The 26,264-nt window shown below is 40.9% G+C and overlaps 1 protein-coding gene across 7 annotated transcripts in view; it reads right to left on the minus strand.

The window, feature by feature from the left end:
- The window catches only part of NHSL1 (NHS like 1), a 140,245-nt gene that overhangs the window by 76,802 nt on the left and 37,179 nt on the right, over positions 1-26,264 (minus strand). Inside the window, exons 1-2 of one of the 7 annotated variants that reach the window (XM_033143882.1) lie at positions 2,366-2,562; positions 1,802-1,857 (exon numbers count right to left, since the gene is read on the minus strand). The exons of 3 other annotated variants lie outside the window; for them this stretch is intronic. In XM_033143882.1, coding sequence (XP_032999773.1) covers positions 1,802-1,857; positions 2,366-2,397 — 88 coding nt within the window. In that variant the 5' untranslated portion in view covers positions 2,398-2,562. Of the gene's footprint in view, positions 1-1,801; positions 1,858-2,365; positions 2,563-14,766; positions 15,635-26,264 lie in introns of those variants that run through there. 3 more of the 7 variants (XM_033143883.1, XM_033143879.1, XM_033143885.1) reach the window with 3 other exon arrangements.

A 26,264-nucleotide genomic window follows, 5' to 3' on the forward strand; every position in this document is an offset into this window, starting at 1 on the left:
AAACCTTACACAAAGTAAACATTTAAAAGGGAGCATAACTGTGGTTCTTGTATAGACATTTTAAATTCCAGCATCTTGACAGCCCTAGCATTCCATTAGAAATACTAGTACAGTGGTACCGCGGGTTACAGACGCTTCAGGCTACAGACGCTTCAGGTTACAGACTCCGCCAACCCAGAAATAGTACCTCGGGTTATGAACTTTGCTTCAGGATGAGAACAGAAATCGTGCGACGGCAGCGCAGCAGCAGCGGAAGGCCCCATTAGCTAAAGTGGTACCTCAGGTTAAGAACAGTTTCAGGTTAAAAACGGACCTCCGGAACGAATTAAGTTCTTAACCTGAGATACCACTGCATATTACAACATCCAGTATGAAATATCCCCTCACAGAAGCTGAAGCTGACATTATTACTAAATTTGCTTGATTAAAATACATATGTTGTGGTATTTGCACCTGTGGGTGCCCATGGAGGCCTTCATTGGCACCTACGTCCTCCCCCTTCAAATTAGGCTTCAAAGAAATTAGAAATCTCTCTTCAGAGAGAGAGGGAGAGGGAGAGGGTTTAGCAAGGATTTTAAATACAACTATGAGAGTCTCTACCTGGCAAGAGCAACATGGGGAGGGGGGGGATCCCATAATGAAGTCTCTGTCATTTCCAACTGCAAACAGTCTATCCACCAATTTCCCTACAGGATTCTTTGTGGAAAAGAGCTAAGGGAGATACAAGAGATTCCTTGCGAACACTGATGAAGGGTGGGGGATGGGGAAGATGATACAACAGGAAGCACAAATCACTGATGCTTCCTGCTGCCTTTGCAGGTCCTCTTTGAAGACAGTCTGAGGTCCCCAGCCACATTATAAAGGGACAAAGAAGCAAGTATTAGCATACTTGAACACTTTTAAAGTGCCCAATACAGCAAACAAAAGTGTTGTTTTTAAAGAGGTACGTGCAGATGGAGCCTTGTGAAAATGTTTTGGAGGTGTAACTAGGGGTTCAGATCAGGCCAATAAAAGAGAGGTGTTTTAAACTTTATCTTTTTATTTAAAATAAACAAAAATAATCCTGTAACATTAAAAATGTATTTTTAAAAAACTGTAATGACTTAGCATTCTGAGATCATCAGTTAATAATGCTTTATACAAATTGGTACAAATTAGGGAGACACGGATGCAAGTATGTGGTTTTGGGGGGATTGTTTTTATTATATATTTTGTGGTTTTATATTTTGATTTTGTTCTGTGAACCGCCCTTAGACCTCTGGGTATAGGGCAGTATATAATTAATTAATTAATTAATTAATAAAAATGTACCAATATGCATTGCATCCCATCCCATTGAACATGTAGAAATGCCCTAGCTTACAATGAACACAGGAATTCTGAAATCCATGGTTATTAATAATAATATTTTCCTTCGTTGAAAACATCATATATAATATACAGCTGTTAGCACAGAAAGAAACATAAAAGGGAGCTTCTATTATTAGCTTATCTAGTAATTTGATTATATTTTGAAATAAGTTTGAATTCAGTGCATTGTAAAAATTATTATCTTTACTTCTAGTCACATCAACAAAAAACACACACACTTAAAGTGAAGAGCCACTGATTTCTATTAACAATTACACATCTCTGAATTATTCCAATAGCAGAAACACCAAGTCTAAGGAAATTCACATATACTTTGGGTAAGACTTTTTTTAGAAAGGTGAACATACTGTATATGTGTGTGTGCGCGCGCGCTACTACTTAATCTAAAATAGGACTGAAAGTTAATACCAAATTTTATAAAGAAACTAACTTGTAGTAATGTTGCCTCTGTCCTTGATCACACTCACACACTTATCAACATTCACCCTAAAAGAAATAACTGGCATAGTTTGGTTTTGCATTTATATAATGACAATAAATTTCATCATTCTCTCCAGGCATTCATTAGACCTCATACTGCTTTGAAAATAATTAAATGAAGGTATTGTCTGACAGATCCTATTAACTAACATGGTCAGTGCACATGCTTCATCCAATAAATTGTTCCTAAAGTTCCTATAACACAGACAATGCTTTTTCAAATGCTTGGTATGCTCAGCAAATTGAAACCTACAGAGCAAGCTTGCTCTTTTGTATGGGAAAGGATTACACACAGCATTCGAAGTATTCCACGCAGGAATGAGTCTTCTCCCTGCTAATAAAGCACAAAGGGTTATGTAGATCTGTGCTGCCCTCTGACTGAAGAACAAGACTAAAGATTAAACTTCTCATAAACTTCTGAGAGTTGTAAAAGAGGGCTGCTAGCCTATGATGGAGGGGGGGGGCAGCAACAGCTATACAGGAGAGTCACATAACTTCCAAAAAGTCCCCTTACCTTTCAGGCAAAACATCCTGGGACTGTTCCATGGAGGGAAGTGAAAGGGTCCTGTTTGCAGAGAGTGCAATGCACCAGTGCTAGGTACAGCTGTTCCCCAGTCCGCCCCATTCAAGCACACAGCCGGAGAAGCATGGCAGCGAGCCAACTCCTGCTGCTATAGGAAGCTGCTGCCCAACCCACTGATTTCTAAACAACACTGTGGAACTTCCCCACCTCCCAACTCCTCTCATTCCAAAAAAGAAAAAGAAAAAAAACCCAGCCCCTCTATTTAAGAAGGGAAAGACAACTGCGCCTCTTCAACCACGCCTAGCACAGTACAAACCTAAATACATTTGTTTTATCTCCCTTGTCAGCACTTTTGCACTGAAAACAGCTCATATTCATCAACTGGTCAGCATCAGGAAAAATAAATCACCCTTAATCTACCTCAGCAGTTCCCTACGAATTGCAAGTTCTGACTCTTTGTAACTTTTTTTTTTTAAATTGCTCTGGAATGTGTTACTTTTGAAGTGCTTTATTTGGCTAGTTTTCATGTTGTATGCATGTGCACACACACAAAGAGAGACTTATGGTGCAAGTAAGGAAAACAAAAAACCAAGAGCCAATTGTTATTACACTTGAATGTCAGCAATGGTTTCCTGCAAACCTAAGGTGTCCTGTGAAAATACAGTGGTACCTCAGGTTACATACGCTTCAGGTTACAGACTCCGCTAACCCAGAAATAGTGCTTGAGGTTAAGAACTTTGCTTCAGGATAAGAACAGAAATTGTGCTCTGGCGGCGCAGTGGCAGCAGGAGGCCCCATTAGCTAAAGTGGTGCTTCAGGTTAAGAACAGTTTCAGATTAAGAACGGACCTCCAGAACGAATTAAGTTCTCAACCCGAGGTACCACTATACTAGAACTAGGCACAGCCCAAACAGGAACTTAAGCACACTTGTAAAATCACTGTTTGTCCCAGGTTAGCCTACTGTTTTTGCGTATTGTTGATGCCTACAGTATGTGGCACACTCTCCTTCATTGGAGATTTTTAAGCAGAGGTTGGATGGCCAACCACTTGTTGAGTTCTAGTTGAGATTCCTGCATTGCAGGGTTTGGACTAGATCAGGCATAGGCAAACTCGGCCCTCCAGATGTTTTGGGACTACAACTCCCATCCCTAGCTAACAGGACCAGCGATCAGTGATGATGGGAGTTGTAGTCTCAAAACATCTGGAGGGCCGAGTTTGCCCATACCTGGACTAGATAAACCTCGGGATCACTTTCAACTCTATAATTCTGTGGTTCTTTGAAAAGTTGTGCAACATGAGGCAATAGGTATGTTTTCAGGTGGGAAGGGTTAATTAAATTTTTCTCTGCCTACTGCCTGCCTGCCTCCCTCCCCTCAAACTGTTGCCAAAGCCATTTTTTACCTACTAAAGTCCATTCCTAGTCTCATTCATTGTCTCCCATCTCTGCCCCACAAGAAACACTATACAACATAATACTAATGAGTGATAGTGTATATATGAGCAGTTTCTATGATATCACCATATACAGTACCTCAGAATGTCCATGTCATTATAACTAAAGTTTAGAACCATGATGAAAAAAAAATTCACAATGAAAACTTTTCATACCGCTTGAGGATGAAAAAACCAACACCTTCAAAGTGTTTAACATAAGGAATAAAACAATTACATTATCAGGTATTTTGAGCATGGAATTTTCCAAGGCCACGCGCCTTTCCAAAGCTGGCAACAACACTCTTCTCCACTTGCAAGTCCCAACAACTGGTATATACAGGCATATTGTCTCCAACAGTGAAGGTGAAAACACAGCCTTATCCTCCATGAATTAGTGTAATCCTATTTTAAAACTATCAAAATTTGTGGCCATCACTACATTTTGTGGGAATCATGCTTTCCTCACAAACAAAACTTCTGGAGTTGGCAGCCCTGTGAAAACTCCCACAAAACGGCCCTCTAATTAACTAGAAAGTGCACATGCATGTAAAAGCACGAATTGTTTTATTAGGGAAAATCAAAAGGTTTCTTCCCCCAAATTGAGATATTCACTGAGAAAAACAAGTGCCGGTACATCATCTCACAAGGCCACTCCAGAACCTTGGTGAACCAAAGAAAGGAGGAAGATTTCAACACAACATTCAAAGGTACACATCTGAGGACATACCAGGAAAATCCTCTCGTGACAACCCTTCTTTCTATGCTCCATCTGCAGAAGCATCAGTTTCTCACAGAAGACTCTGAAGCAGACTCTATGGTCATGAAAGCAGTTCCCCTGTCCCTCTCAGCTACTCAGAGGTTGGCTGAAACCAGTGGTGTCAGAAGAGGGTGTGTGGAAGTAGTTACAGTCATGTGGGCCTTGGGACTGTGAAAGCAGAAAGGGCAAAGGAAAATATATGGGTTTCAGAGATGTGATCATGGGTTAGTGCTGTAATGGGGACTATTTGCTGTGATATGTGAAGGGCTACTAAAATAATAATTTCTTGTGAGTTTAATGCTGTTAAAACAGAAAGGAAAAATGCAGATTATTTGCTATGCTACTTCTCTGGGAAGTTGTCCAAAATATTACAGTTTGCACATGCACCAACACACAGTGTTGGAATAAGCGTTTGGATCAGAGCCATTGGAGTTGGCTAAATCCAGTCTTTTAAAAATGTGTTCATTAATTACCTGGAAGAGAAAAATAAACAACACATTAATGATGTTCCTAGGAGACAATAAGCTGGGCTGCAGCTGTGAAGACCAGTGCAAATCTTTAAGTAGCCATTCCTAAGTGAAATGACAGTAAATGTTTTGAGGATAAAATGTAACATAATAAAAAACTGAATAAAACAGAGGCCTAAAATCCAATAAGATTTTTTGCAAGGATGAAAAATTAGGGTAAAAATTGCCTTGGTAACATGCTCAACATGACCTGCAATTATTTGTCATCATCAACAGCTTTTGTTTGGATTTTAGTGTTGTTGTTTTTCTATAATACAGGTATGCACACATGAGGTGTATAGGACTAGTATACGTATTTAAAAGCATTTTAGCAATGACTGAAGAAGCCCTTCTTCAAAAAAGAGGCCAGCTCCTTTACACTAGTGTGAACAGTGGGGTTGCCAGCTTTTCAGCTACCTCTGGTATGCTTTTGTGACCAGCTTGATTTGCAGTAGTTGAAGAGTTCATGATGTCTTATCTCCATGACCTGAATAAATTCATCCACTCCCTACTATTATGGCATACCCACCAACAGTCCTGATTTGACCGGGGCATCCTGGCTTCTGATTGGATGTCCCATAGAACAGAACATGTTGGCAGCTGATAAGCCCAGGCTTTCCTGAGTTGCTTGGGTGTTCTTTGTGAGTTATGTGCATTGCATCTGGGAAGTTCCACTAGGTGCAAATGGCAAGGAAACATGGTTTAATATTCTGGCTACAATTATGGCTAAATCACAACAATAACATGATCTTTGTCTACAGCTTTCTGAAAGTGAAACCTGAATGTTTTCATATTATTATATAGTTTTGAACAACGATATGGTATAAAGATACAGTAGATTTCAGTCCAAAAGACTGTGGTCACATCTACATCTTACATTTAAACCACATGACTTCCCTCAAAGAATCCTGGGAACTGTAGTTTCTTAAGGGTGTTGGGACCTGTATTCCTGTGATAGGAAAACGTCACTACCTAGGATTCTTTGAGGAAAGCCATCTGTCTCAAATGTGTTTTAATTGTATGGTGAGGATGAGACCTGGGACCTTAGGGTAACGGGCCCAGTAATAAATAAAGTAGTAATATGACTCTTGAGAGTCCCATGGACTGCAAGAAGATCAAACCTATCCATTCTTAAAGAAATCAGCCCTGAGTGCTCACTAGAAGGACAGATCCTGAAGTTGAGCCTCCAGTACTTTGGCCACCTCATGAGAAGGGAAGACTCCCTGGAAAAGACCCTGATGTTGGGAAAGATGGAGGGCACAAGGAGAAGGGGACGACAGAGGATGAGATGGTTGGACAGTGTTCTCGAAGCTACTAACATGAGTTTGGCCAAACTGCGAGAGGCAGTGAAGGATAGGCGTGCCTGGCGTGCTCTGGTCCATGGGGTCACGAAGAGTTGGACACGACTGAACGACTGAACAACAACAATATGCATAGATGTGTCCATATTTGGGGATGTGGTAGTAAAACCATAGAATTGTAGAACTGAAAAGGACCATGAGGATACTCTAGTAGTCCAACCCGTGCAATGCAGGAATCTTTCACCCAATGTAGGTCCCACAGCTCTGAGATTAAGAGACTCATGCTCTATTAACTGACCTATCATTAGGACTTCTCTGTTCCTATCCAACTTTAACTTACCCCATTTTTCCACAAGTAGCCTCTAGGTCTGCCACTACCCACCACTTTTTAAATAAGAGGTCAAACAAAAGCCATCAGGCATACAAAGGGCAATGCCTCATAGTGTTTGTGATAAGTCAAGAAAGGAATGTGCCAGCTCACAGTTCCAAACAGGTTTGTAAGTTTCAGCCCAAGGCATTCCCTATTTGTGTAGATATGGTGAAATTTTAAACCAAGTTTGAAGTCACAAGAGAATAATTATAGTTTCTTCTTCCCCATGTTCTGTTTGTAGGGAAATGTTATATTTTGGACTTTGTAATTTTGTTATTGATAAAAATACTGCATTATAGAAGTAAAACTAAAGTTGTCAAAGTACTACTGTTATCAATATTTTTAAAATGTTGATTTGTATGACTTTCTGTTTTGAACATGCTAGCAGTAGCCATTAATGTTTGAGCCCTGTGGCCTACCTTTAACCCAAACATGCATTAGAGGATTCATTTCCTACTTTTTTGTACCATACATTTGCATTGTAGTAGGTCAGGCTGTGACCCAGTAATGGGTTCCAATCCACTAACTGACAACCAATGTGCTAGGTTAATTTATGTGGCTGAAGTAAAATTGAGAAATGATGTAGATAAGGTGCTGGCGGTAATACATATGATCACATGCCCTCTGACCTCAGTTTCTCCTGGATTACTAAATCTAGCAGAGGGTTGACTGGTTGGGTCCAGAGCACGGTTAATGCTTCCTTGCATAAGGGGATGGTCCCTGCTGCCTTGAAACTGGTTATAGACCCCTTAGACTGGAACAAGTATTGCAGTCACAAACACTAAATTTTGAGGGAAGGTGGTGGAGAGGGTTGTGGTGGGGCAGCTGCAAGCATTCTTGGATGATGCAGACTATTTAGATCCATTTCAATCTGGATTGAGGCCTGGCCATGGGATTGGATTTGACTGGTCACCATGAGAGATGACCCCTGTAGAGAGCAAGCAAGGGGGAATGCAACCTTGTTCTTGTTTCTTATTTTGCTTGTCAGATTTTCATACCATTAACTATGGTATCATACTAGGCTAGCTCTGGGGAATGGGAAGTAGGGACACTATCCTACAGTGGTTCCAATTTTACCTTCAGGGCCGTGTCCAGAGTGTTACATTGGGGGAGTGCTTTTTAGCTCCCTGGCAGCTTTGTTACAGGGTACTGCAGAGCACTACCTTATCTGCAATGCTATTTATTATCTACCGGTATATGAAGCCACAGAAGTGGCTGTTTGCTGTTTGGGGACAAGTAGCCATCAGTATGCTTATGACTCCAAGTTCTATTTCTCTATAATATCTGAATCGGGAGAGCCTGGATGCGGTGGTGAGATGGATGAGAGAAAAGCAAGCTGAGGGAGAATTCTGGCAAGATGGTGGCACTATGGATGAGTAGTTCCCATGACTTAACTGCACTTAACTACAGTGTAAGAAAAAGTAGGACAGTAATCTACCAAATCTGCTAAATGCATAACTACAACAAAAAAGCCATTCATATACCTCATTTATATTTAGACACATGCCAAACCAAAAGATGCCAAACCAAAAGGCAAGCAGACAAAAAATGCAAGAGAAGGAAGAAAAGGAGACAGCGATCATCATTTGAGATTTATAACAGCAGGAAAAGGCCTTTCTTTTGCCCTGGGGATGGGGTCAGCAGGTGCAGCTAATCAGGCAAAGTATATTACTGTGCCTGACCGTGTTGTCTTCCAGCAGGGGAACATGATTTAAGTTGGTAATCATTAAATCAAGCCTGCCAATTTAAAAGCATGATCCTTTAACATATGGCAAATAGACGTGCTCCATCTATCACATGTCTAATGGTGAACCACACAAACACACATTGGAAAAGCCAAGAAACCTACTGCTGTTACAAAGTTAATCATACAACATGGAGGCACTTAAAAATTACTTGGCTATCATGCTCTTCTTAAATATCAAGTGCTTAATAATATTCATATTGGTCTCTCTGGGCCATCCAGTTATTAAACAATCATACCAATGCTCAGTGGTACAGCAGTACATTTTTTTTTTAAGTAAAGGAGCTCATTATGACTGCCCAGCTAGCTATCCACTCTCCCAAGGTGAGTCCAAAAATGCAGAGTTTTATATATATACATAGACACACAGAACAGCAGCTCTACGTAACACCCAAATTTATTAAGATCAACGTGACTGCAATTTAAGCTAAGAACAAGTTAAATCAGATCTATAAACAGAATATTTTTATATACGAATTTTTATACTCAAGCATTCTGCTAAGTGACTTTTTGAAAGAAATCTTAAAGTTCAAAGGAAACAAACAAAAACAAATCACTATGTCCAGCTAAGATACAACATAAAAGTAGCTTTTAAAAAACACAATTCCTAGAATTCTGAAAACTCTTGGAATGCCAGTGCCCAATTCCAACAGTTGCATGAATAAATCACAGACAGAACAGTATTGACATGCCAGTTTCTAAAAATATGGGGGGGGGGAGCACTAATACCGCTAATTTAGTTGAGAGGCTATTTTTCCCAAGCATATTCCAAATTTAACATGCTGATAACAGTCCAAATCAAGACTGAAATATACTCTTTGAAACCACCGCAAGCCTAACCCATAGTTTTAGCATGTCTAAGTTAACATTTATTGTCAATACAACATAATTATCCAAACTAGCCATGTGATTACGGCATTGCATACCAAACCACAAGTACTTATTACTCTGGAATTTTAAGCAATTGCTAGCATTAAAAATGATTTGAGTTTTGAAATTTGCATCAGATGGGTGTGGGCATGTAAGGGAAGGAGGGACAAACAAAACTATTCCCTACACAGTTTTGAAAACAGGGGGAGGGAGCATGTGGCCCTTCAAATGTTGCTGGACTACAGTTCCCATCATCCATGACCACTGGGAATGCTGGCTGTGGCTGATTGGACTGGAGTCCAATAACTGCTGGGGGTTCCCCATCCCTGCTGTTATCAACATGATGTACTTCCATAAATTTACAACTTAATGACAGCAACCACATATGAATTGAGTTTCAATAGTTGTTATAATCCATTGACATACCTTATTATCGATATGTACAGAGATCCAAAAGTTTCGGCTGGCCTTGCTGAACAAGCACATGTCAAATGCCTGACTACCTTCTTCTTTGACCACCACCTCCTGCCCCCACGGCTTTTACCCAGGAGAAGATCGGCAGAGAAGTAGGTGTGCTGGCTTGAGATGATGCTTACTGAAGGCACCCCAAGTGCTTTCAGGCAGCAGTGAACAACCTTCCTTGTCCCCATCCTCTGCTCATCTTCCCTATTCAGACAATGAAAGGGCAGTGTAGAAGGTTGACAATGTGGCCAAGCATCTCCAAGGCTTTCCACCAAACAACCTGAACCCCACCATGCTGCCGTCAAAAACTCCCTAGCTCTCCTCCCAACTTTGGGGTGTACTCGACTTACTTACTTCAAAGTTAGCAGTCCGGCTTGCTCATCACCCTCACCAAACAGCAATGGCACACTGAGAATAGCAAACAGAACTGCTGAATCTTTAACTACTGGTCTTACTTAGAAGTGTGGTTCAGATGCATGCAGGGCTCAGGAACGCAACCCTCATGGAAAATGGTTGTTGCCTATATTAAATAAAGCAGGTGGCAGCCAACAGATACTGGGAAGATGGCAAAAATCAAACCAGTGCTTAACACAGAACACAAGTTGGATTAATTTCATTGCACACACATTTGATTAAGGGAAGGGAAGTCATTATGCTGTATTTATTTTTCCTCTGCAAAAATTTGCCTGTTTCCATTTTTTTCCAATTTTACTAAATTCTCAAGAAACGTTTCTCTTCAGGAAGGAGTACTGTATGTAGACTGTCACAGGCAGACATCTCGGATTTTATGGAAACCGCAATTCTCCATGACTTCCTTGTACAGTTATATTATCTGCACACGAGACAACATGAATGTAAAAGATTGTCATGTATGGCATCTATAGGCCATAGACTTTTACATGTCCATAACAATATTCAGTTATAGATCTTATATTCAGATATGTTACAAGCAAAATCAAGTGCACAAACTCACTTGGTCCCGCCCATATCTAGTTGTAAAATTACCCTTCCCCTACTTCACACTAAAAAAAAAAACCCTAATTTTTTTTAAGAATCCACCATGCACTGCAGTCTCTTCCCCTACTTCACACTAAAAAAAAAACCCTAATTTTTTTTGCAGAATCCACCAATGCACCATGCAATTATTACAAGTAATTCAAGCTTTTATAGTTGCTGTCCAATTACAGGGAGGAAATGATTCTCTCCTCCCATCTCTTACTGTGCTCTGTACAATGGACTTCTTTATTTTATATAAGTCAAGTGTAGAATAATGCTGCAATCAAAATCAATGCACTATGTTCACCGACCCCCATCTCCCCCCCCAACTGTCTGACTGTGTGAATGCTCATTAAAAGAAAAACTAGGCCTTGCAAGAAAGGCTAGAGGAATTGTAATGAACAAGAGAGAACATAAATCTTACTAGGACAATACATAACATACCGATGTGTAACATATTACACATGAGAACATTTGTTTTGCCATCCCTTTAAAATTAAAAACAAAAAAGTAAACTGCCTACAGAAGATACATATACAATTTTTGAAGTACTGAAGCAGCAATGTTCAAGCAAATAAGCTATTATCTGGGTTTATCCTCATAGTACTCCAGCAAATCTTGAATAAATTGTCTCCTTCTCTCCCCCATTCCCATGTTTGTGTTTCTGACCTTAAATTCAAGCCACAGTTTTCTGTCCAAAATAAGTAAAATTGTCAAGAGAAAATTAAAGCGAACACTGGCTTGCCAGCACCCTACCATGCTTTCTCTATACTGTATATAGGAAACTCTTAAACCAGAGGGCAGCTGCACTAATTTGCTCACTCTCAATCAGCACTAATACTAATGTAACATTATTATTTTTCAGAAAACGTATAATTTATTCATATAATCTGAAAAAAATGCACTAAAAATTAAAAGTGGTGGCATGTACCTATTTTTTAATTATTATTAATGTCACACCAAGCATCAGTGCACAATCAGTGTTGGGGTGCTTTAAAAAGAGGGACATGTGTTTGTTGATCCTTCATTTATGCCAAAGTTTTTATTTTTTTAAGTCTAGCTTGCAACTTAGCAGTCACTCCCATGAATGGGGATCTTGTTCAGAATATATGAACTCTTCAAAGGGGGGGGACACTGGAAGAGATTAATTAATTAATTTGTAGATGTATCTTTCTTTCAAGAGCATGTGTGCATTTCCTTATATTTCCATTTTATTTTCATAACTTTTCATAACAACAGTTTGAAGTGAATTAGACTTGAAAAGTGGTCCAATTATTAGTTTTATGGTTCTGCGAGTTTTATATCCGAGTGGGGATTTGAACTTTCAAGTTTCCATGCACCAAGCCCACTATATCACATGGGTTGGGTGGTTTTTTTGGCTATTTTTCATGAGAGAAATAACATCTCATCACCTTTGCATGCTTTACTCAGACTTACGATTCTCATCTGGAGTTGCTGTTCTTTACCCAACCAACTCTAGTCCTAAGGTTTTTCCGCTTGACTTGGGAATTTCCTACAGCCAAGACTACAACAAAGTTACACAGGGAGTTTCCCATAGTGTGGTAGACCTGCCTTAGGGCCCTTGTGTAACATAATACTCTGAGCTCACAGACAGACCTTTTAAAGGAATCGTATGAGAAAGCAGATGACAAAAATTAGTCATCTATTGCAGTTTTCTGCTGATGAATCAGTGCACAGGACACAAGTCTAGGATCCTGTTGCAAACGTGTCCATGAAACATTGTTTCCTCCATGTAATGTTCCCATACAGAGGTACTTGTGATTGGTCCAAACGTGGGCCATGAAAATACTCTCAAGATGCTTAAGCAAGAACCCCTTTCTTAATGCAGCCTTACTTACATTGGCCAGCTGCTAATGTCTTTTGTTGGAAATAATCAACAGTTTTTAACTAAAGAACCAAAGGTTTCACAAGGAGTAGCAATGAATTTCACATTGGTCCTGGTACAGTGCAAGTCACTTATAGTAGACTAATCTGCACAGAATACACATTGCCAGGCCACTTTACTCCTTGAAAGTTTCCCCCTGAGAGCCCCATAGTTTTGAGAGGTTTAACCAAACACCTCTCCATACTGCCAAAACTTTAAAAGGCTTTTCAACTTCCAAATGTAAACATAGCACAGGGCAGCTCAGTAGATAATCACACCTAATTGAGTAGTTAGCTTCACATAAAGGGACAAGAATGTGGGCATCATTAGCTTGTGTTCTAATTCAGTTTCAGTGTATGGTTATTGAGGTTTGGCTGGACTAACGCTGAATGTATTTAAGAAGAGAGCACTCATAATTATAGGGTGTGTCCCAACTTAAAAAAAAATTGCACAGTATCCTTTACTCATAAGAGTGACACCCAAGGGTCACAAAGCCTGAAATTTCAGGACTGACTTTATCAGCTGTCACTGGAAACTTACTCTCTCCTTCCCCTACTCAGATCTACTGAACAAGAGAGGAACAAAACAGAACAAGGACAGACCATGAGAGTACCTAATGGGGACACAGAAGGGGATAATCATCTCAGAAATTGAATAGTGCAGTTTGCTGGCACTTCTATTAGCCATCCATAAAAGCCATACAACAACAAGCTTCAGGTCAAAAAACAACACCACCAAAGCCAAATCCAGTATCCAGGTAAGGGTCTTGCTGCCCTGCGGCCCTCTTCACAAACACATGCAGCATCAAAACAACATGTTCTCCCATTTTCACTTTCTACACCAAGAGCAGGATGCTTTAAAAAAAGGACTTTTGGTCTGATCCACCAGGGTTGTTCTTTATGAAAACTATATAAAAGTACCTTGCTACTACTCAAAATGTGCTCTTTTAAAACCTACATTTGAGCATTGGTGTGCTATTGGTTTTTTATGGAGTCTACTATTTCCAATGGAAGTGTCAACAAGCTGCAGCCAACAGGACTATCACCTGCTACGCACAGAAGGCTATCAGGAAGACAATCCATCATCATCTGATGGACAAGTTGGTAATACACTGGATTATACGTGCTTTCAAAATCTGCCAAAATGGATAATGATTACTTCAACATGCAGTGAACCTCATCTATCTGTACTGCCAGGTTCTGATTAAATATCGAGCATACTTCCAAAATACATATGATTAGTAGGATAGAAGTTAATAGCCAGGGTTTAAGAAAGAAGGGACTAGAAGGAGGATCAGGTGATAAAGTCCCCACAAAGTAGCTGAGTGCACCACAACAATATGATACAACGTGAGTGGGTGCTTCTGGTGATACATGTGCAAGGTCGTGCTGTGTGAAAAGTCTACATATTTCACTGTCTGCAGAGATGCACAGAATATATGATATATCTGCATAGCAAAATACAGGCAGATCAACAGCTACTACTGCTATGTCATTACCATTATCAACATATACATGCCCATTCCCTTCTTCCCGCCTTGCAGCAGATTTCATGTCCCTACAACAGGTGGAGAAGGGGGGAAATCCTTTTTACCTTTTGCTTTTTGCCACCCACCCCTATGTGCACAAGCTTTCTGTTCATCTCTGTTCTATACATATCCATCTAGCCCTACCACCACCCCATGGACTCCAAAAATGTATGGAAAATAAATCACTTTGGTAAAACCATAGTTCTGCTTTGTTTTAACCCATTTATACAGTTGTAAATCTCTATGCAACTCCTTGCTATGGGCTGGACAGTTTTCACAATACAGCTGCCATGTTAAGAAGCACTGATATGAGACCGCAGTTTCCGATTGGTGGGAATGAGGGCTTTGAGTAGCAAACTACAAAGCAGAAGGATACACTATGAGGAAACACTTGCCACAGAGACCAAAAGGTCAAATGAAAGGCAGCATGTGGGGAAAATGGAAGGAGGGGGAAGGGATTTAATTAAGTAAAAGATTATAAGCAATAATACAATTAAATGATTAACTGCATATTTGAAAAAAAAAAAAAAACAATCACCGTTTCTGTGCTGGGGTCTGTAGGTCCAGCTCTCATCCTCTTCTACCTGCTGCCTACATATAGATGTAAGTTCACCATCGCTGCGAAACAGCCTTTTTGTCTGCTTAGACAAGGTAGAGAAGTTTATCCAGCTCACAGCACGCGAGAGGGATCCTGGATTATGTTTAAACCGGCATGACTTTGAGGCACTTTCTTTTTTCATTTCCCCTCCCAAAAAATAAATAAATCCAATGGAGTATGCAACTTTCAAAACCACCCTCGTAGCCTTCTCCTTTTTCTTTTTATCTAATATAAAATAACCATGTTTCTTTAAGCTTAAAGAAAACACATGCACTGTTTAAATCTGCATGGAGCACAGAACCAAGCGATTGTGCCTGTACAATTCCCGGAGGCTGCTTCTGCCTACAGTACTTTGTGAGCTGCCAAACAAAACACAGTGGAAGAAAGAAAAACACCACGGCACCCTGAAAACAACCTTCAGATGAGGATTGTGCAGAAGCACAACACCGAGGGACACAGCTTTCCGTTTTTTCCAGGTTTCAACCAAAGTCCATCTCCTCTGCTCAGTAACATTCTCCACCGATATGCTTGTAATCCAGCCTTCTCTTCTATCACATTTTTTTTAAACAAAAAACCCAGCTTTTTGGATCAGGAAGATGTACATGCTGCTAACAAGTTGCCAGACCAGGATACAAATTGGAACAGCTTTCTCTTTTCTGCGAGGAAATGGCACTGCCATTCTGATTCTTAAGTCCGTCCATCCTGTTTGCCCTTAAATGAAAAGCCTGGGGAACAATCTTCAGAAGGATTCTCTTTAACAATAAAAGAGACTGCCTGGCTAAAGCAATCGCTTAGGATTAGGGTGAAATATGATAGGCTCTCGCTCTCGCTCTCTCCCTCAAAGGCACAGCTGTAGAAGCAGCAAACTCCTCCTTTCTGTGGCAGACAGCTAACAGCAGTGCAAACTTCTGAGCAGGGAACAGAGAACTAAGATAACTCAAGGGCACCTCAGCCAACTTATACAAGGAGAAATAAAAAGCTCAAATTTAAGTGGCACATGATGTTTTATTTTACAATGGGCATACATTACACAGGAGAGATGTTGTAAGTCTGTAAAACACTGCTAGTTTTACTGGTGATGAGAACGAGAGCTATAAACAGAAGTTTTCAATATACAGTTACATACATGACTTTTCACCTATGCAGTACTTTCCTATTACAAATTTCACTTATGCTATGTTTTAAACACCTTCACTTTTCATTACAGAAGCACACAGATAGGATTGTAATTGTATTATTAAATTAGATTAAATGTTTGATAATAAAGCAAATTAACTACTGAATTCTATATAGCACATTGTATTCCGTTTTCCTGAAACTGTTGGAGGAACTCTGCATGAAAAGAGTGAGAAAACAACACAAAATTCCAATGTACCCCCATCCGCCCAGGAAAGAGCCAAGGATTGCAAGATCCAATACATTTTTACCACTTTATGAGAATGTGATCCCATGCAGCTAATAGATTTATATTTAAGGGTTTTGTCAACAGAAGCACTATAGCTCAAAAAGGAACTCCTTGAAGACACCCCATAAACCACAATACATGATACCAATTCACTCTGTAAGCATGAGAAACCAACACTAGTTTACTCCATTTTTATTATTATTTCAATTTGTATACCACCTTTCATCCACAGATCTCAGGGTGCTTCACAACATAAAAATAGAAGATAAAAAACACAAAATACATAATAAAAACAAGAACAGAACAGAACCAATAACCCCACCCTATCCTCCATTCACATAAACTAAGAATAATTAATCCTCTTGTGCAAGACTAGTTCCAGGACTACGGGCACTGCGTTTTTAATTCAAAACAAAGTAATCTGTCTAACTTGTCAAAAATCAGCAAAAGATTACCCCCCCCCCCAAAAAAACCCAATCAATTGCATTTCTGGCAAAGAAGTGCCACCAGTTATGGTGCAATTGTCGTCTCATGAGAGACATCATTACTTCAGCTTGCATACATATTCTTCAGCACCTTTCAGAAGTAATTCCTTCTCCCTTTAAAGTTACAGTTGTGTGACTCATAATGGAAGGATAAAGTTCATCGTCTGCCTGGGAAACAAACAGCCAAGTACTGTATCAGATTACCTATGAATCAGCTAGGCACACCAAAATGACCTTTGGCTCCTTGAACAATGGATTGGCCAACTGTCTTCAGTAAATAATTTAACAGGCTGTATTTATATTGTCCCCTTTGAAGGCAACACATACACCCCACTAAAAAAAATTCTACACCCATAGAAGTAAAGCACATGGCATATAAAGCTATTTGACTGAAACCTGCAAATAAACATAGCAATGCAATTAACAAAACTACACTAAACGTTCCTTCAAGTAATAGAGTTAACAGGTAAACAGGATTGTAGCATAATATTCTCTAGACGACTTCAATTTGTGGGATAAGAATCCTGAGAAAGTGGAAAATTAAGCGGCAATCAAATTTCAGAGGCAGAATTTCTGGCAGAAGTCAAAACTTCAAATATTCCAAATACTAATATTGGCTCCATGCCACAGCTTGATAAAATGTACAGAACTGAACATGAAAACAACTGAGAATTCTCCCATTTCTGCAACACAAAAAGCAATGATATGATGTGATGTTTATTTTAAAGCACCATGTCATTTTGCCATAATATTTACCGGTATTTAAGATGAGGAGGTTAACCCAATTTATTGTAATAAGGTCAGCTGTTACATGGTGGTCCTTGCTCATGAAGCAAAAATTACAATTCAGAGTATGTACTTGCCAGTCCATATTTTATTTCATAACACTTTCTCTTACAATAAAAACTTAAGGTAGATGTAGCGAAAAGAGATAAACTGTTCAAATTTAAATGAAATTTATTTTGCCAGAAAGATGTCAAGTTTCATCTCATTATTTCTCAAATATAATTTACACAAATTCAAATTTAAGAATACTGGATTTATCCTACATTAGATTATTTGTACTGACAAATAGTCCCAAGAGGAGGGAATCACAACAGTTTTTAGGGTGCAATCCAGCCAGTCATGCATTTTACATCCTATTTATTTCAGTGGGAAAACTAAGCACATGTTAAATCTGTTGAAATCAGTGAGACCAAAAAGTATTTAACTTTAACTAGATTATGCCCTAGGAATTCTAACTGACCATTTCGCAATATAACACAGGGCTGTAAAACTGTATATAAGGGAATAATATGCCAAAACAAAATTCCATACTTAACAGTGAATTTCTGTTCTTTACAAGTGAACAAGATCAGCTAGATGGGGAAGGAACTACCAGTATGTTCTGGGACCACAAAACAGTCCCCAGAATCTTTCTGGAGCGCAACTCCCACCATGACATCCAGGCCAGCTGACTTACTGCCTCAAGGTGAGAGGTATCTAACATGAGAGTCACAATAAAGAAAGTAAAAGGGAAGGCAACAAAGGGAAGATTGGGTGGTGAAATGCTCACACTCCAGTTCAACTCTCTTCCCAGAAGTCAAACAGGCCAGGAAAATAAAAGCTGAGCCTGAAAACAGCGGGTCCCTTCATCCTAACTTCTCTACAGTTGAAAACACCAGCAATAAACACCCAGTTCTTGCTGTACAAGTAGTGTTCTAGAGCAGTGTTCCCCAACCTTGGGCCTCCAGCTGTTCTTGGACTACAGCTCCCATCATCCCTAGCTAGCAAGGCCAGTGGTCAGGGATGATGGGAGTTGTAGGCCAAAAACAGTTGGAGGCTCATGGTTGAGGAACACTGTTCTAGAGCACTAGAAGAAGGAGGACAGGCACTTTTCCAGGCCACAAGAAGAATATGAAGCCAGGAACTTCATATGCAGCAGCAGTGTCCATATTAGTCTGCATCATTCAGGCAGCAATCCAGAGAGCTACATGAATGAGAGACGACCAAGACTCTAACCCACCCCATAGCTGGGCACAGTGATTTCTGAGATGGTTGTGGGACAACTACAAGTATAAGTTTGGAGGGTGGGAGAGAGGTCCAATGATCTGAACACAAATCACTAGGTCCCTCCCCAATCAGTCCCTGACTCTACCCATGGAAGTAGGGGAGGAAATGCCTCCAGACTTTGCAAGGCCACACTAGACCGTCAGCTAGGCCAGGCTGAGATCAGAGCCAGGGACAAAAGAGCCCTTTCCTCCTGTAACCAAGGAACTATTTATTTACTAACATTCTACGCTAACCTTCTTACCAAAAGGAACCCAGGACGGCAAAATGGTAAAAGGGAAGTGGTAAAGCAATATAAATAAAAATGAGAGAGAAACGTATTTAACACACGTAGAAACAATTAAAAACATGTAAAAGAGGAGTAGCTGCCGCTGCTGCAACCCCTCCAGAAATAGCCACCATCACAGCTTCCCGAGTACACAACCCCTTCCCACAGGAGACATGAAATCCAATGACTCATTTAACCTTTAACAGGACCCCCAAGAGAGAGGTTCTCCATTGTACCGCTTCCAAGCAATCTCTCCAGGTCTCTGAGGATACAGCATCTCCGGCACATTAAAGCCATCATATCAATTGCACCAGACAGCGTGAGCCAAGGAGTTATTATCATTTTTTGCTACTGAAGTAATAATTAATACAGTCATACCTCAGGTTACAGCTGCTTCAGGTTGTGCGATTTTGGGTTGCGCACCGTGCCAAACCCAGAAGTACCGGAATGGGTTACTTCCGGGTTTCGGTGCTTGAGCATGCGCAGAAGCACTAAATCAGTGCCCTGGACACTGAATTGACCTGCGCCTCACTGACCTGTGCTGCACACCTGGTCCTTCAGGGACACAGTTGCCCCATTCAGGACCAGGGAGTCCCCCACACCCACCCATCCTGTCCCCCCAAAACAGTATTTCTGTCTTGTCAGGATTCAACCTGGCCCACGAGCTGCCCCCGAACCAAGCCGCTCAACCAGTGCGGGGCAGGGCCTTGCCAAGCGGCGCTGGAAGTCGCATTTGCTCATGTGCAGATACCAGAAATTGCATCTGCACGTGTCCAGACGCCAAATATTGCTTCTGGGCAGGCACGATTTTTGGTGTCTGGACATGCACAGAAGCGATTTCCGGCGCCGCAGACATGTGCAGACGTAATTTCCAGCATCACGCTGCATCAGTCCAGCCCACAGACAATCTCCGTGGCAGTGATCTGGCCCATGGCTGGTAAACCTTGCCAACCCCTGCTCTAGACGGTCCAGAAGGATGTCATGATCGATAGTACCAAAAGCTGATGAAAGATCCAGCGGAACTAGGAAACAGCTTTCACCCTTGTGCCTAGCCCACCAGAGATCATCGACCAGCACGACCAAGGAGGTTTCAGCCCCATGATGAGGCCTGAATCCCAATTGGAAGGGATCCAAATGGTCCGCATCCTCCAGGCGTGCCTGAAGTTGTTCAGAAACCACCTGCTCCATCACCTTGCCCAAGAATGGAAGATTTGAGCCTGGGTGATAGTTGGCCATATCGGCCAGGTCCTGAGATTTTTTTAAATAAGTGCTTTAATGACCGCCTCTTTCAGCAGGGCTGGGAAGAATGGAGACAATACTGGACCAACAACATCTGGAGAGCCACATTTTCCCCACTCCTGTCATACATGCTGTCCCTTGTATTTGTGTAAAAAAAATTCACAAGTATTTTACCTGGCAGCTCTAATATTTCTTTATGAACAAAGTATATTGTCCCACACATTTTAGCTTAAGGTTTTAAAAGTTTCTGTTCAGTGAGAAAAACAGACACGGATTTATCTGTGTTTTGGAACTGCTCTCATGCTAATTTTATCCCTGCAATCCTTATAATTTCATCCTTGATGACTCAGCACAGCAACTGCTGAACAATTCAAAGACTCAAAACGGTTGCTCCCTAAGGCAAAACAAAATAAAAAAATTCCTTCCAGTAGCACCTTAGAGACCAACTAAGTTTGTTCTTGGTATGAGCTTTCGTGTGCATGCACACTTCTTCAGATACACTGAAACAGAAGTCACCAGACCCTTATATATAGTGAGAAAGTGGGAAGGGGTGCTTTAAAAAATAGTAATCATACAGTCTCATAAATAATCCACTTCCTCAGCCTTTTCTCTTCAGATATCAGAATTAATTATTAGTCAATTAAGGGACATAGTCCAGCCACATTAAATAATACTGAAAGAATTTGTCTGGTTTCTAGGCACAGCGTTTTTACACAATATCTGTAAGTTGAGTATGGTTGTCCAAAACAAGTCTAACTCATGACTGATCAGACACTGCTTCATGAGAAAAACATTCAGACTTCAAATACTTAGAAGTGCAGCTATCCAAACAGTACAACTGATGATGTAGCAGTACAACCCCCGCCCCCAACCATCTGCGAGCAAGTGGGAAAATGGTTGTGTTATAAACCAATCAGTTGAGTAAACCTAGGCTTGCCATATGTCCAGAAAATTCCAGACATGTACGGAAATTGGACACCTAAAATGGCGACGGGGGGGATTTTAGAATTTTAAGACATGTCCGGAATTTCCTGCACATATGGCAAGTGACCCCCCCCCCGGTTTTCTTGTTTTGTGTGTGTGTGTGTGTGTGTGTGTCACCAAGGCTTTCTGTCCTGCTTCAGCCGCCATTGGCTTTCCTTTTTGGCCCCGTCCTCCGCCTACCGGCGTGTTTGTTTGACCCACCGCTCTGGCCCCACCTGCCATATTGCCACTGTCTTTGGAGGGAAGCGAGAGTGACAGCAACACACAGGCATTTGTGAGGCGAAGCACTCGGCAGGGAGGGTGCTACTTTCCTCCGGCACCTCTCTCTCTCTCTCTCTGGGCTCCTGGGGTGGGCGGCGAGGGAGTCGTCTCCCCTCCTTGAGAGCCTCTTTGGTCTTTTCTCCAGGTCGCCTTTGCACCCATCTGGCCTCTGAAATCACTGCTCCGGTGAGGCCTTCAAGCTCCGCCTCTTGAACTTGGGAGGGGGGGCCTGCTACCCAGGCTAGACGCAGGACTCTGCTGAGGCTAGGGATGTATTCTGCTGCCTTCTGGGCTGCAGCAGGAGGAAGAGGAAGTTGCCACCATCTCATCCTGCGTCTTCCTTCTCCCTGTCCAGCAGCTCACAGGGCTGCTCCCCCATGCACACGCACCTTTCCAGCTACAACATGCCGGTATAGCTTCAGCACAACTTCTAGCCCTTCTCTTGGGGGGGGGGGGTTGAGGTGTCCACAGTTCTCCTTCATACAACCTGACACACAAACCGTTTTGTCTTTCAATGTGTTCAACTCAGTCAATTATTTAAATGTATCCTAATGTGGAACTACTAATTCAAAAATCAGGTTTGCAATACAGTACAAGTCATAAGTGGCAGGTATGCAACAAAATACTGCAGTGTGGGTTGCTTCTGTTCAGGGCCCTAGCCTCTCCATTCCGTTCCATTCCTCCCAACCACCCCCAGATATACTACCATTCTACCTTGACTTAGAATTTTGAGTCATCACTGAAGAGGGGGAGCAGAAAGGATATTCATGTCAGATATTTATTCCTCCATTTTGCAGTGGGTGCATTTGTGCCCCATCCTGGCTGCATGAAGATATTTTACTTCTTCGTGGATACTTTCACTTATGTCACTGGAGACATCTGAAAGCAGCTTCTAAATATGAACCGGGGAAGAAATAATCCAAACCAGGATTTGACAACCTTTTCGGACCATTCTGAACTTTGAATAAGTCCTGTGAGCACCAGGCACAGAACGGCTGCCATGGAAGCGGGCGGGGTGGGGGATGGGAATACAACGTAATACAACATGGCTGACACGGTGGTGCAGGATAACAGAAAACTAGAGAACATACGGTCATTGCCACTTCTCTCTAGACAATCTCATGCTTGCCATGAGAAGTCACTTATGTTCTGCTGGTCCTAGTTGTGGAAATCACAAAATATTGATTTACACACACAGTCAATGATGCTGTGCTGTCTATAAACAACATGGGAAATTCTTCAGCACCAGGAAAAATATATGAAGTGGCAACACACACCCCCTCTCTTGCACACACATTCACATACAGTACATATCTTCCCTCAAACATCACACACAGAGAGAGACACATCCCTTCTCTCCCTGCCCAGGTGCGTCTTTTCTTCTCTCTCACAGACGACACTTTCATACAGACTTCCCCATCTCACATAAACACCTCACATGCATCTCTCCCCCTCTCTCTGGAAGGCTTCCATTGAAAATAGAAAGACCGACAGAAAACAATGATAGAATCACCCTGTATCTGCTTCTGAATCATGTTCAACTGCTCATAAAATATTCCTAATATATATAAAAAAGTCAGAGGCTGCCACTTTTCTAGTGTAGAGACTGTATGGCATAAAATTGAAAGGTATGGCCACAAGATGGCAGCGTGAAACAACTGACTAGCCCATACAGATAGAAGGCTCAGATACTTTGTGCTACAGAAAATAAAGCTTTCCTGGATTCTGAGACACTTCATTTTTAATTCTCTGGTCTGTACATCACTCAATTTTATCTGTGATATATATCATTCTGTTTTTATCTAGTTTTTAGGGAATGTTACTGAACATCATTATTGCCTTTTTATTCTTTTAATAGTAAACGCTTTTTAATATATTATGAGGTGTAAACAAACAAACAAAATACATACCTTGTAAAATAAATAAAACTTACCAGCTTCTATCCTATCCTTACATAGAGTGGCTAAAAATAGTTTTTAAAAAACCTCATAGCTTGGATCACCCCCCCTAAATTCAGTCCTGCCAGCTGATCTTCCCCAAGCTCCATTTTTAAACACTCTTCACTCCTGCCAAGCTCCTAAACTAGAAATTGGGGTGGGGGGAGAGGGGCAGCCAGGAAGAAGAAGCATTTGCCAGTAAGAATCAACAGGAAAAGAAATGACCCTATCCAATTCCTGTTATCTCATCAGAGGTGCATTTAAGATTTCCCTGCCAATGACCCCGAGTTCAATGACTGTTGAGCCCCAACTCCTTCAGCCAGCCTAGTGATTAAATTTAATCGGATTTCTCTTGAGGGGTTTTGTACTCAAACATGGCTCCTCTCCAAACAACAATCTCAAGAGAAAGTACCACATCTAAGTCTCTGCTGAGTTAGTGTATCATGTTCCACATATGTTCTTCAAGACTGGGTGTGGATGTGGTTGTGGCTGCATAATGTAGAAATCTTCTACGGCAAACTGTCCTAGTAACTTTTAACCACAAATAACTTCTCCCTTTCTTTATAAGGAACACTTGGCTAAAGGAAAAGAGTTTTGGATGTTCTTTACAGAGAGAAAGGAAGTTAACTTTCATGTCCATTCTCAAAGAATGGACATCAGATGATTGTGTAATTTTCATCCTCTGTATAAAACGTCAAGCAGATACAATATCTAGCACAATTTCTAAAAACACCTTTGTTTTATATATTGGAACTGTCTTCTGCTTCATATTATGCAGGACACACAATGCATACCTGTACTTAACATCAAAATGCTTAACTCAGCATGTTTAAAATGAAACTCAGTACAAAATGCTAGTTGTGAAGGCACAAAATTAACCTTTTTACTTTCTATAATTAAGAAGGCATCAAGGAACATGTGGTTTGAATGTTGTTGACCAATAGGGTGGAAACTTTAAAGAAGAAAAATGTCACCTATAGGAACACTGCTGGTAACATTGCAAACATTACAATTCTATCGTTAAAAGCCACTGAATTTTTTTCTGCAGAAACTAAAAACTACCTTTTTTTTAAAAAAAAAAAAAAGGAGAATGATTATTTTGCATGCCACTGCAATCTCTGAGCGGTGTGAGATTCCAGAGGTTCCAGGCTTACCCAGGTTTTGTGTTTCCTTTTGGAAATGAGGCACAGTGGAGACTGTAGTGTCTTTATGATATATGGTTTATTTACACATATATATAACCTGAGCCTGTGATGGGAGGGTTCACAGCATTAACACCCCCAAATGGTCTTGTTTCTTCTATAGCCACAGACTTGGATTTAAACAGAGCTCCACCATTTCTCGGCCTCTCTGACTTTCCAACTTGCTGCCTTGTTTCTCAGGAGATGCAGATGTATACTTTTTATACCTCTTCATGAGCATTCTTCCACTGAGGAAAACATACTACACTGGTCAGCTTTATATATTTAATTTTACTAACAAGGATTATGCCTCAAAACAAAGCACTGGAGAGTTTCTCCCTGACTGTATGCTCCATCCCATGCCTGTGTGTGTGTGTGTGTGTGGCAACTATCTAGTACAGTGGTACCTCGTGTTACGTACTTAATCCGTTCCGGAGGTCCATTCGTAACCAGAAACCCACGTAATATGAGGCGCGCTTTCTCTAATGGCGCCTCCCGCTGCTGCCATGCTGCTGGAGCGCGACTTCCGCTCGCATCCCAGGGCAAAGGTCGCAACCAGGGGCATCTACTTCCAGGTTAGCAGAGCGCGTAACCCGCAGCATTTGTAAGGGGGGTAGTACGTAACACAAGGTACGACTGTACCAAGCTAGTTTCCTTTGAGAACTTTTGTTTGGATACTAAATTGCTTCTCCATTCACATAAAAGAAATACCTGCCAACAATACCAGCTAACTGTCCTTTCATCTGAATTTTCCAGGGCCATATCCCACACTATTCCCAATGATAATTCAACCCAGTGGGGCTTTAGAAGACAAGCTTACTTGCTTTAGAAGGCAAGCACTCTTATGTCTCCTATGTATTTTGTATACAGTAATGGTAATAAAATATTGACTGGCATTTCTTAGATCTTTTCATTCACAAACACTTCCTCATTCTCATTTTGCCACCTACCCCAAATTCTGGAGGTTGTTAGGCACTAACATTTATTTTCTTTGTTGAAATCAGAGTACAGGTAATCTGAAGGACACATTAGGAGTTAAATAATTTGGCTGCAGGATAAGACTGTATTGAATGACATGTTTTCTTGTTTTCCTACAAAATGGTAATCAAGCTGATAAATGATACACGGGTTTCATGGGAGTCGTTTTGGGGAACTTTCTGCATTGCAAGAACTCATTCCAAAGTAGGGAAGACAAGAAGATAAAATATTTACCTTCAGGCAAAGTGGGGGGGGCAGGGGGAAACAGTTACAGACATATTTAAAATTCCAATGTAATGTTTAACTGGCAAGTGCAAGAGAAACAAAATAACAAGCACGGGGATGCCCCTGTTGGTATTTTTATGTCAGTATTCTTACAAAATGGTTATCTTGCAAACAAGGCACATATTTTTTTAGGCATTGTTTCTTCAAATTAAAAATGTTTACATACAAAAAGAGACTCCACTATTGCTCACTACGTACAATGGGGATTTTATCAATCCAAAGGATACTGTTCAATGCAAACAAAATACAGGAGCACTACCCGCAAAGCCATTCTCTGAAAAACGGCAATGAGAAAGGCTCCACCCGTATTATGTTTTATAATTATGGGAATTCTTGCCTAAATTTCCCCCAGTTAACTATGGGTTT

Source organism: Lacerta agilis, chromosome 3 (genome assembly GCF_009819535.1).
Source record: "Lacerta agilis isolate rLacAgi1 chromosome 3, rLacAgi1.pri, whole genome shotgun sequence".
Lineage (NCBI taxonomy): Eukaryota > Metazoa > Chordata > Lepidosauria > Squamata > Lacertidae > Lacerta > Lacerta agilis.